This window comes from Brachypodium distachyon, chromosome 2 (assembly GCF_000005505.3).
Source record: "Brachypodium distachyon strain Bd21 chromosome 2, Brachypodium_distachyon_v3.0, whole genome shotgun sequence".
Classification (NCBI taxonomy): domain Eukaryota; kingdom Viridiplantae; phylum Streptophyta; class Magnoliopsida; order Poales; family Poaceae; genus Brachypodium; species Brachypodium distachyon.
In genome coordinates, this window is record NC_016132.3 from 3,509,756 (window position 1) to 3,523,531 (window position 13,776).

The window sequence follows — 13,776 nt, forward strand, 5'->3', positions numbered from 1 at the left end:
TAGTTTCATGAAGCACCACAATCCCCTCGAGAATGTGTCTCCCCGGCATAAAAGCCATTTGAGTCGGTCTAATAACTTTGTGGGCTATCCTAGTGATATGATTAGCACCGACTTTCGTGAAAATTTTAAAACTGACATTAAGAAGGCAAATGGGTCTATACTGCTGAATTTGAGCTGCATCCTCCTTTTTTGGGATGAGGTTAATCACTCCAAAATTCAGTCTAAACAAGGGTAGATCTCCCGAGTGCAACTGAACAAACATGGCCATCAGATCACCCTTGATGACCTCCCAAAAACATTAGTGCAATTTTGTAACCGTTGTTTTTAGGGCACTCCCCAAATGGTGGTGGCAGTAGTCTAATGATCATCATGAAAAAAGTTTGTGTGATGATGATGATGACCATTAGCTCTTTAAGCATGTTTCTTGGTCCCATTTTTCCTCACATGATTTTACTGGTAGGTGTGTGGAATCGGCTTATGTTCTAAAGTCTGAACCTCAAACCATGAACTAAAAATCCAGATTTTTTTTCATGGCTACTTATTCTTCTGATTTCTTAGCAATCTTCCGTTTTATTATGTGGCTAGCATATCAGTCTGAATTTCGGTCCGGCAAATTATAAACTTGATTTGCTTATTTGTCGTTCCTGATGGTCGAAAAACTTAATAAAAAAAATAAAAACCTGTCCCACATTATATACCCCACGGGCCCTTGCTTACAAGTTACTTACTGTACAACTCGGAACAAGGTGGCAGACATAACGACGACTTGCTTGTGAGTTCTTAGCCCTGAAGAAATCTCGCAGGTGCCTTCGCCTCGCCTCGCGCGTGCTGCTCTCCAATTCAGTATTCTCTACGAATCCAACCCACGGCCTGCAGCGAGATTCAAGCAATTGGACGGAACCGCCGGTGTTTGTAGCAAGGGGGAGAGATCGCTGCGATGGACCAGGGCGTCTGGATCCGCGCGGCGGCGGCTGTGGCAGCGGGCGGCGCGATCGCGGCGCGGGCGGTCCGGCGCAAGTCCGTGGACTCCAGCGCCGTCTTCGTCGGCGTCCCGGCCATGGTGGCCCACACCGTCGCCGGGTACAGGTGAAAAAAAAAGGGCGCTTGGAGGGAGATCTTCGTTTTTCCGGTGTCACAGGGGACTATGTTCCTGACGGGATCGCCGGACCCATTCTTTGCAGGTTCGCGGGGCTGCTGCTGGTGTTCTTCTTCACGGCGTCGCGGGTGACGAGGGTCGGCGAGGCGAGGAAGCGCGCGCTCGATCCGGAGTTCAAGGAGGGAGGGCAACGCAACTGGTGAGTGAGATTCGTTGCTTCTGCTGTCGTTCCTTTGTTGTTGTCAGTACCGTAGACCTAGCGGATGCAGTGAAGCAGTACTTCTGATAGCTGGTCTCTGTACTGTATGGCGCTGCAATTTTTCTGAGTACGAAAACTTAGTGCCAAGTGCGTTTGGTGGATGTAATTTTTGTGTTAAGAGACTGTGTGTTGGCCATTGGGATGGGAGACAACTTTGATGTTTGCTCGGATGGAGGAAGCTTCAAATGAATTCGGTTCCGATTCTAGGACAATGATATAATCTTTGGAAAGCGAGAATTCACCCTTGAGTAGAAAATGTCTGTAATTCAAATGTTAAACAGCCTGAGTAATTTTATGTTAGCGTGCTTGTTATTGTAAGAAGAATCGTTCTATATGATTATGTGAAAGAAAGAAATTGGGGTTCATTTGAAAATGTCTTGTTGTAAAGAAGAGCTGCTGTGCTTCTACCTTAGTAGAGAAATTAATTTGTATAGTCGAGACTCTGAGAGATTACAAGGCCTTTATTGATGCTGGTTTGAGTTGACGATATTACATTGAGGTGTGGCTACTTTCTTTCAGTCCAGCAACTATGTCATTGATTGCCGCATCAAGTTCAACCGCAAGTACACAAAAATTATATATTTGCTAGTCTGATGCAATCATTGTCAGAACTGAATACATACTTTTGAAGAACAAAAGTAATTTTTAATACATGTAAATGAGTTGCAGAAGATACATGTCTGTATGTTTTCTTAATTTTGATAAATGTTGTCATCACCATTGTTGATATAGATAATATGCCTTTCAGCTTCAGAAAATTCCCTTCTGAATCTTTCTAATGCAGGTGCGCACCACTCTTATTGGCAGGAAGCAAGTCTTGTCAAACAGCGGTATAGCAAGTACTTTGGTAGTTCTGATAGCACTAATTACTGGAGGGGAAGACAAATGCTTGGATTCAAAACAGTCAAGTCTTGTAACTGGCCTTATCGGTGGTGTTATTGGACATTATTCTTGCTGCAATGGTGATACATGGTCTTCCGAACTTGGCATACTTAGCAAAGCTGAACCACGAATTATCACAACATTCAAGGTATGCATTAAATCTTCTTTTCTAGTTGAACAAAACTTCAGTATAAATATAATTCCATTTTTTCCTTTTACATGAAACTTCATTAGAGGGTACGGAAGGGGACCAATGGTGGGGTAACCATCTGTGGACTTATCTCAGCAGCAGCAGCTGGTTGCTTGATTGGGCTTGCATTTGTGCTAATAGGATTCTTAACCACTCAGTGTGGTTCTGATGTATTTTGGAGGCAGCTGCTAGTGATACCCTTAGCTACAGCTGCTGGCCTATGTGGAAGTCTGATTGATTCGTTGCTGGGTGCAACGGTTCAATATAGTGGTTACTGTAGTGTTCGCAAAAAGGTACGACACTCTCAGAATGAAGATTCCTACATGTCTAAATACCCTAATCAACTTTGATTCGGAGTTTGATTCTTTGATGATGTATTATGTTTTTGTAGGTGGTCGGAGTAGAAGGGCCAACAGTAACTAGGATATCCGGAATGAACATACTGGACAACAACGGTGTCAATGTAGTTTCTGTGCTCTTGACAACTCTGCTTACTGCTTTGGCATGCACATTCCTCTTCTGAGGTCTCGTTACATAGTAGTGATAGCACCATGTCACAAAGGATGACTAGGAACACAATTGGGAATTAGAACATTGAATCTTGAAATAGTGCCATTGTTCATTTTCATACGATTAACTAGAATAGAAATTGTTGTTCTAGCAGTTAGTTTTTCAGACTAAATGCAGATTTTCTTCTTTAATGTAAAAGTTCAGTTGTAGTTACCCCATTCAGATGTTATGTCAAATATTTCCAATAGAGGGGTCTTTGTTTCAGAATATTGTTGCTCTGGAGCTATTTATTTTCTATAGGCTGTTCAGTCATTTTATCTGATTATGTCTAACATAACCTATTAGCTCTCCCCCTCAGTTAACCAGAAAATTCAACTTGTTTATTTGGCATATGAAAAGATTACAAAATATCAAATCTTGCTTAATCTCAACCAAACTCTTCATTTTACCAAATGTCCAAAACGATTTATAGACTTGGCACCTACCATGAAGTGGTTGCCATACTCCATGCAAACATAGTCGGAACCCATCGGTTTCATGTTATTAACAAAACCATTGCAGTTCATCTACCCGAAATACAGTGCTGACTGCTGAGACATCAGAGTACTCTGGTCGAGAAAATGACACAGAACTGAACATAATTTAACTGCCAACCTTTTGACACAGATGGTAGTTTGGCACAGGTACAACAACAGAGCATCACAAGACCTGTATTTAAACGCAAAATTCCTTCATGATCAGGAGCAGAATTAAGATTAGGCGCAGCAGCATAGGCATTCCAGGCAGCACTCGCAGGTCTCGTAGCAGCAGAAACAGCAGCACAGACTGAAGAGGCTGCAAGGAATTTAAATCACACGTCCCTGTCAAAATCCAAAAATAAACAGAGTAAAACATAGCATGCACAAGTAAATACTGCCCCTTCCATAGGGCAATCTCACATGAAAATGACCACTAACTAATCCATTTCTGAGCCTACAAGAGCAAGCTGACAGGAGCCTGAGCTCTTCATGAAACCGGTTAGGATTTCATTGCTCAAACTCTTGTTCATGTAAAGCGGAAATCGACCAGTCAGAAGAAACTTTGCATATATAACGCACAAAATTGAGAAGCCAGAGCATGTGTTGACAGGAAGGATGATAAGGTACATCACCATGCATAGATACAGCCTTTGTCCTCATGGCGCTTCTGGACATGGCCCAAGTAGGACATGTCCTGCGTGGCCGGAGGGTTATACATCTCCTACCTTTACTTTCAACTCCAAGTGCAAAGGTAGAAGAGAGGGCCTAGAGCCCTAGAGCAACACAAGAAGAAGATGAAGCTAGGAAAGAGTCTCATGGACATTGTTGGTGCCTGAGGCTTCTTTTATAGGCAGCTCAGCCCAAGCCCTGATTGCCAGGTGTCACTTGGGAACAACCTGCTAGTCAGACCTGGCGGGAAGCAATAACAGCGAAGGCCGGTGTTTAGGGCTTGTTTGGATATACACTGTGATTCGACTCGATCCCCTCAGATGGGTAAGGGGATTTCAACTGAAATCCTTCTGTAATTTGAAAGGACGGGCCAAATCTCTTTACCCAAATGAGCTGCTGGTCTGTTCTATTGTCCACATTTATCATGTTCAGCAGCATGCAAGTTTACACTCATTAACCCACACGTCGACAAATGGCCTGGAGTAGCATTCCAAGAATATCAGGTTAAATTAGGTTCATTCCTTTCAGGAGTAGATAAAGTTAGATATACCACCTGATTTAGGTGAGAATTATATATAGCTTGTTACCTAAACCAAATGCATTTCCCATCTTTTGGGTTTGTGCATGGCATACGGGTTTTCATGAGATGACATGATCATAGAAAAGGAACAAGGGTAGAGCAAGTAGATAACCAAAGCCCAAGAGTTTTAAAATGGATTTTTGGCTACTCTTGTTATCCTTCCTCCATCTACTCCATGTTGCTCACTGAACGGAAATCAATAAAATGCAATCTGCTCAGGTTGTTGGAGAAGACACTGTCCACACACAAGTGGATCTGATATTATATTACACTGTAAAAGATGCTACTGTCACATACAAAAAGATGGCCTTTCAATTTGACATCCCTCACATACAAAATCGGAAGTGTCCACACTTCACAGAATACTAAGGTAGAATCAATCAATATTTTGCCAAGAAAGCAATGCCCATTAATTGAGAATTCGCTGCAAAAAAAAATCAAGATTCCTTTGTCTTCAGACCAACAACTATTAATTACAGACTTTGGCAAGGGGGGCTTACAAAGGTAACAAAATGCCTTCTGTACCCCAGAGAAGCAAGCAACTTCATCTAGCTAGCTACGAAGCAAGGAAGTGAAATGGAGTATATTTGGAGCCATGTCATGTCACAGTGGGAACTACTGGGGGCACAGATGAAGAGGGCTGTGGAAAGCTCGCACTACCAGCTACCACTGGTTGAGCATTCCGCTCCAGTTGCTTCCAGACAAGCCTTCGACGCTCCTCGGCTGCAGTTCGCTTCTCTTCTTCTAATTGGAAGTTGCTCTGACAAGCCAGGAGCAATCTCTCATCCATGTCGAAGAACATTTTCCTCACATTCATCGTAACGTTGAGAACCGATTGGTTCCAATGCCAGCGGGCATTTCTCTCCAGAGCTGGATATACAATTGGCACAATCACTTGACGGTTTTGGGATATCATATCAAACAAATGTTCATTGTTCCACAAGAATAAGGCTCTCTCTGCAACCTGCCAAAAATAGGCCATGAAATTAACACTTTTTTTAGGAGAAATAAATTTTGAAAAGAGAACTTGACCCATAATTACAGGAGGAAGATCTGCAATAATTATTACAGAAGATGGAATTGCCACGAAACAAATATACAGTAGTGCCAGGTCATTCATAATCCCACATTTAATGTACTTCTCAAACAAAGAGGAAGATGACTGTGCATTGAACTCTTCTGAGGTTTCTCTCCAGAGTAACAGCTGTTGATCATTTAGTAGTCAACCATTGATTCATTCCCTTTTAAGTATGGAGATATCAAAGCTCTTGTTTGATAATGGGCTTAATAATTGATAGTTTTATCGGCTTGAAAACAATGTCGTAAAACTTACTGTAGATGGACATAAGGAAACATGATATATCGAGGACAAATGACTTAAGTTAACATATTCCATCTCAATTGGAAAGCAGAATTCTACCTTGATTGTCAAGGTCTGCAAACGGCAGGTATCTGATTCATTTGGGTGGTTGCATAGTCATAATTCACAACATTAAATGACCATATAAGTTAGCAAACAGCTTTGGTCATCCAAACCTTATACCCCAACTAAGATGTTTCGCCAAATTAACTCACGCAGTTCCATGTTTTATGCCTCTGGATTGAGGATTTGACTTTTTGTGACCAAACATAAACTCGGATGTAAGATAGAACTAAACAATTTATAGAGTATTCCATGTCCTATATTTGAATAAGAATGGACTATATAGCCTTCCAAAGTAAAGCGTGGACCACGTATTGCACTTGAACCAACAATTGAGGTGCTTGTTCTCACTTTAATGAACAAGAGGAACTCATGTAACACTCTTAGTTCTTGCTGGTATTTTTAACCTACCAATTGTTTCAAGTTTCAATGCAAAGAAGATCATACACAGGATACTGGATAGCGATAAATATTAGTAATGGCTACATTGAATTTATGCTTGGGAAAAAACTTACCTGGAAGTGGGAGCTATTCAGGCAAGTTGCAATCCTCCGGAACAATGGCACCATGCACTTCTGGAACTCAGCCATGTCAATTAACTCGAGCACCTCTTCCAACTCCCCCAAAAACATCATCTCCTTCTGACTATTGGTAATTGGCCAATACTTCAACAGACCTCTGATCACAGTTCCTGCAAGCTTAGGTTCCTTCTCAATAAATTGCGTTATGCAGTAAGTCAGCTGTGGCAGATATCCGCCCACTGTCTTAGGCTTGTGAAGGGGAATTAATGCTTTCCATAGGAACAACTTATGTTCCTCCTTCAATGGCTTGGCAAACCCACTTATTACACTGCCAAACACCTCCAACAGCTCGGCTATCCCATTGTGATGATCAGCCTCAGAGACGAACCTATAGAAGATATTACTCACAGCCTTACGAATGAACGGTCGATTTCCCATGAACTTTCCATATATCCTATGCAATACTGTCTTCAAGCAGTCCCTCTCTCTTGGGTCATCAGAATCAAATAGGTCAAGTAGCTTCGAGACGAATGAACTGTCTACATATTTCCTAGCCACTTTGGGATCAACGAACGGTGAAGTGACAAACCGAAGAAGCAATTCATACACGACTTGCAGGTGGTACCATGAGGGGTCAAAGAATGGGTCGTCCTCCTCTGTCTCGGATGCCGCCGTGCCTGATCGCACCTTGGGTGGGAAGACCCTGAAGAGGTTAACACCAAACATGTGCACGCACGCCGACATCATCGCCTCTGTGAGGGGCTCCTCGGCAGCACCAATGCAGTCAACGAGGGACATCAGGACCTGCCGCTTCCTCTCTTTCTCCGGCGAGTCTTTCCCCCGGTCAGCAAAGTCGTATACCGTGCAGCAAATGTTCACCTTCTGGATGAATGCATCCTCCCTGGACCTCCCCTCGGCTGCAGCGACCCCTGAGGGCGACGTAGGCGAAGCGTTCGGCTTCCCCGAGCCCCCATTTTCCCTGGGAGACATAGGGTGCGACTTCGCCGTAGGCGAGCCCCCTCCGCCTCCAGGGCTAGATTTCAGCGATTTCCACGACAGCTTGCCAATAAATTGCTTCCACATGGCGGCAAGATTCGGCAGCACCAATACCACATCAATTCCCCCAAATCAAAGAACCATTACAAGCATCCGGCCTCCCACGAACGACCGCGAAAAATCCGCGCTTGCAAATCCTCGCAAAAAAATACACGAAAAAACGCACCTGCAATGGCAACAAGAGATTGCAATGGCAGGGAGGATTCCGGATTCGACAGCAGCAACAACAAGAGATCTCAAGGTAAGCAACCAAAGAACGGTAGGCACCAATTCCCTTGCCCCCGGACAAGCTCCACGGCGCAAATGCAGACGGATCAAGAACCAATGAGCGCAAGCACCCCCCAAAAAAGGCGAAAGGACAGGCCGCCTCAATACACGGGGTACATGCAAACGAGCCAGGAAACGCGACGGCGCGGAGGAGGGAGGCCCCCGGAGCGGGATCCAGCAACAATGGCGGCCTCAGGGCCAGATCCGGGGGCGGGAGGCGGCCATGGATGGGATCTCGGGAGGAGGAGGGAGGGGAAAGCCGGAAAGGGAAGAGTGTGGAGAGAAAGTGGGGAATTTTTTTGGCGTTTTGGAGGGGTGTGGTACACACTGGACGACGACAGTGCTCTGCAAGTGAGAGGGAGAGATGCATGGACCATCTGGGCCATCTGGGCCGTTAGATCAGGGAGGTCGAGGTTTGTCAGCCGTCCGATTTGTGAGCTGCTCTTTTCTCTTTTACTAAATTGTTTTTGCTTGCACGATGGGCGATTGGATAATCGGAGATCAGGATGCAACGGTCGAGACATGTCTTATCATTCGGTGGTTTAATTTCCTTTTAAATGTACTGTGATCTGTGTGATTAATTCAGTTTTAGATTTATTATAATTTGTACCCTTTGGGCCTCTTTTTGGAGCGTCGGAATGAGAATACGGCGGGAATAGAAAGAAGTATGTAAATGGAATGTCATTGTTCACATACACGTGGCGCTTCAACTCCCTTCCACGTCGTCCCACTCAACATTGACGTGTGCGCGGTAAAGTTGTAGCGAGAGTGCAGTCGCATCCATACAAGAGATGGTGTGTTGCAGTGCTACATTGTACGTAGCATATAAAATTTCAATGGGAACACTTCTGAGTTTTGAAAGAGAAAAGAAGATGACATAACATGGGTCTTCTGATTGAATTGCACTTGCATACTGCATACAGTCCAAGCAATCCCATAAGAAATAGGAAAATAGTTCTCTAAATTTCTACAACCCAGATATAAGTACTCCCTCCGACCGGTATTATTTGTCTCAAATTTGCCCAAATACGGATGTAGTAAAAAGTGTCTAGATACATGTAATATTTCGACAAGTAATTCCGACCGGAGGGAGTAGTTTATTTTCTACGAATATTTATTGCGAAGAAGTCGGCACAAAAAAATGATCTAAATAACATCATCAAATCCAGAAACCCAAATAGTCCTCGGACACATATAATGCGGATGTTGAGGGTCGACAACACCCTAGCAAACGACTCGATCATATCCGTGTATGCAACCGAAACGATAGCTACATTCCTAATAATTTGCTTGATTTGTCATCATGAGTTCTGTCCATTAACATCCCCAAAACTCTTTGATCATTGCTCTCTTAAACCACGGTTTGAGTATGCGTCAAGCCCTCCAAGCTTTTCTCTGCCCCGAGACAGCAAGATACGTGCGAAGACCGAGAAGCGGAGAGCAATCATCATCGATCACACGTTCGAAGGCACGTTTTAATCCCCTAGATAGATCTCGCATGGATTTATAAATAGACAATTTTCTTAGGTAACAACAGCTCAACTCTCTCAGGAAACTGGACAACCACGTTCCTGGATCCTGATGGTTGTGCCTCGGAACCGTAGGATGATTACCAACTCTGAAATCCCCACGGCAGCATGATTAATTCGAAGCGTCTTTAACTCTCTTTACATGATTAAATTCGAGAGAGCATCTTATTAACTTTGACGAGGAACAAAATGGAGAGTCGCTTTTATGCTGGACAGGCAAGGAAAAGGAAAACTGGTGTGAAGAGACAGGAGGCCCCGGTTTAACCGGACATGGATAGAGAGGTCGTTTTCTGCAAGGGAAAAAGGAGCCGAGGCTGGCCAGGCACCGAAACTGATGGATCGGCCCGTTTAACCGTGGCCCATTCGCTCGACAGCGAACTGACCGCGAAAAGCAAGCTGAACCGGAAAAAAAAAGGGGAGAAAACGACCTTCCACCCGACCTTATCTGGTAAAGAACATTAGTTATGCGTCTTGGCAAGACAAATCGATTTAAGCTTGGAAAACACAGTTACGTCAACTCCTCAAACAGTCTGTTAATGGTACGAATACTTAGTTCATATTGATTAATTAAGGCATGGACCCGTACTTAGTGACCAATTTCCACTTGGCAATGCCATGAATATGGGTTTTGGAGATGTTACTTGGAAAGTTGAAATATGAAACATGGCTCATGAGGATACATAATACACCCAAAATCATATATGAATCAAACATCAGCGATTCGAATTCGAGCCTCGACGACATCTCGGTTTGTTAGTTGACAATCAGAGCGCACCAACCTGACACCGGCACTGAGAGACACAGCACACAAGGTGGTCGCATTCCATATGATGAGGCAAAATCATGAACTTCAAACAAAACCATGGCTTCACAAAAACAAAAAAAGATTCACCAGGGCGACGCTAGAGGCATCACCCTGTAGTGGTATCACACATATACCTCGCAACACAAAGGTGGCAACAACAGAGAACACCAAGATCTCTGAGTCTGGCCTTGTTCACTAAGGACCATATTCAGTGACCATTTCACTAGGAATTACCATGACATGGATTTTAAAGATGATATTTGGAAAGCTCAAATATGAAACATGGCTCACGAGGACACATGATACACCCAATTTCATACGAATCAAGCTTCGGAGATCTGGATTCAGCCAACAGCGTACGGCGACATCTCTGTTTGTCAGTTAACAATCAGAATGCACCAGCCAGACCGAGAGCACGAGGTGGTCGGTTTTCTTAATCATGAAACTTCAAACAAAACCATGGCTTCACACAAGCAAGATTTACCAGGGCGGCGCTAGAGGCCTCACCCTTAGCGGTACCACACATACCTCGCAACGCGAGGGGTGGGACGACGACAGAGAACACCAAGTTCTGTGTGTCTTGTCTTGTTCATCAAGAAACAAACTTAGGTGTGTATTTCAAGCTCCCAGTATTTTTCCGCAATCTATATGTAGGAATCTACAGACAAGTAATGAAACTAACAACCTTTTTCAAAACTCAATACCATAGAGGAACCGAAAGTAGTAACCGACAGCAGCTGTACACATTCCTATCTCACATGAAGAACCTCAGTAGAGCAAAAGCTTTCTCCTCCTTTCAGGCACCTCATTGGGCAGCTCTTGGTGCTGTGAGCAGCAAAAATAGATTCAGTACATCGAGATGGCTGATAGTGCACGTGCAAAGTGAGATAACAGCTGCATAATATGAATAGAGATCTCATTTGAATATGATGGTGAAATGAGCGTATACCTAAATTAACAGCCTTGGAGTTCTTCATGAGACGAAGGCGTTGGCAGGCCTCCACAAACATCCTGGGTAAATATCAGAAGGTTAGGAACTTGTCAGTGTAAATCTGGCAGGATCGTTTGTGTCATGTGCTAGTTTCGTGTAAAACGCTAGCCCGTTGCAATCCAACCAAGCAACATAACAAGGAAATGACAGGTCGAAACCACCTAACTATCTCGAACCTACGCAAACCAGTAATTCCACTTCCTAGAAAGATCAAGAAGCTATTCTGCCTTCGAACATAGCGTGTAGGTCAGTGCACGGTGCGATCCAGTGTAGTGGAGAACAAAACTAAAAAAGGTAACCTTATCCTAAGTAGTCTATCTTAATAAAGTGGATTCTTTTCAGTACACACATAGGTTGATGGGCATCATGGGTTGTCCTGCACTGGAAAGAAACTGCGCATCAAAGTTTACTTAATCTGCTAAGGTAGAATAGAAGTAGTAATCCAGTATACGACGAAAGAGCCAAGAAGAACCAAACATGAAATTCTTATCACTGGCCCACAGGATCGACATTTCTGAATGGAACCAGCGGTCAAAACCAAAAAGGCAAATGAGGGAGAATATGTTCAATTTCTTGAATTATTCATGCTCCACTAGGTGGATTCAGATTAACTTCACAAAAGAAAAGGCAACCTTATGTGACTAGTTTTGACTGTGAGCTGAGCTGGAAAATTGTAATCTTTTGAAGTAATTTAGTTTAAACAACATCACTGTTGGATTTTTTTGGATAAGAAACATCACTGTTGGATCAATACAGACAGAATCACAGAAGCAACTAATCTAATCTCTTCAAATCGTACGCTAAAGACTCTGGCACGCGTTGCGTTACTGCTGCCAACAACCAATGTCTCCAGGGAATCTCACTACATAAGAAAAACCACTCCCTTAGTTTAAACCCCAAGCAAAGCAACCTTACTGTTTCCTAACTAAATCATAAAGCATCAATTCACATGTCAATCGAGTTCGTCGTGGATCTCAATCCTGCAACCTAATCGCAACAGAATTAAACCAAAATACAACTGAATTTTGTCATACACCCAATCAAGTTTGATCAATCAAATAGCCTAACAAATAAATCATCCAGCCCAAACTCAAAACAACCATCAGAGCTCGTAACAAAAAGCTGGGAATTGGACACGAACTGCACAACTAATGATAACAAATCAAGGGGAAAGGAGGATGATGGCGTAAGGAGCTCACTTCCAGGGGACGTCGCCGACGAGCATCCAGTCGCCGTCCTTGTCCTCGTACGTGGGCACGTACTCCGTGCCGTTCACGGCGTCCACCAGCTTCCTCTCGTCGTCCGCGAACTTCCCTGCATCACAGATCCTCGTTGTCAGTTGAGAACAACAGGGAGGAAGCAACAGGACGGAAACAGGGGAAAAGGCAACTCACTGATGGTGAAGTGGGAGAAGAACTTGTCCTGGAGCCCGCGGAGGAGCTGGTCGTAGCCGGCGTAGGCCTCGAGGTTCACCTTCCGCAGGTAGGGCGCGCCGTCCACGGCCACCTTGACGAACTTGGCGGCGGCGTCCGCGAGCGCGTTCTTGCGGAACGACCTCACCGGCGGCCACCCCACCACCCGCGCCCTGGAAAGCAAGCAACAACAAAAAAAACGTGTCAATCCTAAACCCCACGGCATACGATTTCTCGCGATCGAGGAAGCAATTTTTGGGGGAGAGGGCGAGGCGAGGGGAGGCGGTGTTACTTGGGGGCCGGTGGGGCTTCGGGGGCGGCGACGAGGAGGGATTCATCAGCGGCGGCGGCGGCGGAGGAGGAAGCGCTGCGCTTGCGGTCGGGGTCTGCGGCGGCGGAGGAGGAGGAGCCGGGGAGGCGGAGGGTGAGCGCGAGGGCGGTGTCCTCGAACTCGAGGCCGGAGGCCCCGGAGGAGTCCGTGGAGCTCCGCTCCGTCTCCACCGACATGGAAGGAAACCGGCGCCTCTCAGGAGCAGCCTCTTGCTGGTTTCGAGCTCGCGCACGCGTCGGCGTGTTCTGCTTCCGCTTTTGCTGCTGCGAGGTCCGGAAGAAAGGAAGAGAGAGAGGAGAGGAGGCGCCGGGGTTGGTTATAGACAGACGGGGGTGAGGTCACCGGCGGTCAATGGTCAGCCCCTCGCTTACATACCATTTCCATACAAGGCCCCGTAAGCCGCGAATAGCACCCTCTCTTGAGTGGTCCGATAGAAGCAGGGTGCAATGTGTAAACTACCCAGGTGGGGTGATTGTTTTCCCGAAACGGAATCGGCAGAAAGGAAAAAACAGCGGCACGGCATCCCGCGCGGTTCGCTCGCGCGGGTGGGCCCGGGCTGTCGGTTGGGCGCCCTGCATGCAGGCGGCCGGGGCCCGCCGGAAGCGGCGCGAGCGTGGGGGGTGGGCTCCACGTCTTCCCTCCCGCTGCCAGAGGATTTGATCGTGTAGGGGCAGCCAGCAGGAAACCCGCAGACTCGGATCGGTGTACGGTTGCACGATCGATATCTCTCCAGACGG

At 45.4% G+C, this 13,776-nt stretch overlaps 3 protein-coding genes across 3 annotated transcripts; 1 reads left to right on the top strand and 2 right to left on the bottom strand.

The window, feature by feature from the left end:
- The first annotated feature begins 725 nt into the window (after positions 1-725).
- Positions 726-3,249, top strand: LOC100822938 (protein PGR). Its single transcript, XM_003565370.4, has 5 exons — positions 726-1,086; positions 1,182-1,295; positions 2,163-2,385; positions 2,472-2,720; positions 2,819-3,249. Exons 1-5 carry the CDS (start codon positions 938-940, stop codon positions 2,948-2,950), a joined length of 867 nt encoding a protein of 288 aa, XP_003565418.1. The 5' UTR covers positions 726-937; the 3' UTR covers positions 2,951-3,249.
- A 1,678-nt stretch (positions 3,250-4,927) lies between these two features.
- Positions 4,928-8,293, bottom strand: LOC100826549 (serine/threonine protein phosphatase 2A 57 kDa regulatory subunit B' kappa isoform). Its single transcript, XM_003569646.4, has 2 exons — positions 6,643-8,293; positions 4,928-5,668 (listed from the first exon to the last, which is right to left on the bottom strand). The coding sequence occupies exons 1-2, from the start codon at positions 7,729-7,731 to the stop codon at positions 5,303-5,305; spliced, it is 1,455 nt and encodes a 484-aa protein (XP_003569694.1). The 5' UTR covers positions 7,732-8,293; the 3' UTR covers positions 4,928-5,302.
- A 2,324-nt stretch (positions 8,294-10,617) lies between these two features.
- LOC100829096 (auxin-responsive protein IAA1) lies at positions 10,618-13,430 on the bottom strand. Its single transcript, XM_003569654.4, has 5 exons — positions 13,001-13,430; positions 12,691-12,881; positions 12,496-12,610; positions 11,255-11,316; positions 10,618-11,130 (listed from the first exon to the last, which is right to left on the bottom strand). The coding sequence occupies exons 1-5, from the start codon at positions 13,213-13,215 to the stop codon at positions 11,111-11,113; spliced, it is 603 nt and encodes a 200-aa protein (XP_003569702.1). The 5' UTR covers positions 13,216-13,430; the 3' UTR covers positions 10,618-11,110.
- Between the last annotated feature and the right edge of the window lie 346 nt (positions 13,431-13,776).

Coding starts and splice junctions, on each gene's coding strand:
- LOC100822938 (XM_003565370.4), top strand. CDS start 938: ATGGACCAGGGCGTCTGGATCCGCGCGGCGGCGGCTGTGGCAGCGGGC. Junction 2,386..2,471: donor GAATTATCACAACATTCAAG/GTATGCATTAAA, acceptor AAACTTCATTAG/AGGGTACGGAAGGGGACCAA. Junction 2,721..2,818: donor ACTGTAGTGTTCGCAAAAAG/GTACGACACTCT, acceptor ATGTTTTTGTAG/GTGGTCGGAGTAGAAGGGCC.
- LOC100826549 (XM_003569646.4), bottom strand. CDS start 7,731: ATGTGGAAGCAATTTATTGGCAAGCTGTCGTGGAAATCGCTGAAATCT. Junction 5,669..6,642: donor TGAATAGCTCCCACTTCCAG/GTAAGTTTTTTC, acceptor TATTTTTGGCAG/GTTGCAGAGAGAGCCTTATT.
- LOC100829096 (XM_003569654.4), bottom strand. CDS start 13,215: ATGTCGGTGGAGACGGAGCGGAGCTCCACGGACTCCTCCGGGGCCTCC. Junction 12,611..12,690: donor CTTCTCCCACTTCACCATCA/GTGAGTTGCCTT, acceptor TCTGTGATGCAG/GGAAGTTCGCGGACGACGAG. Junction 11,317..12,495: donor GTCGGCGACGTCCCCTGGAA/GTGAGCTCCTTA, acceptor ATATTTACCCAG/GATGTTTGTGGAGGCCTGCC.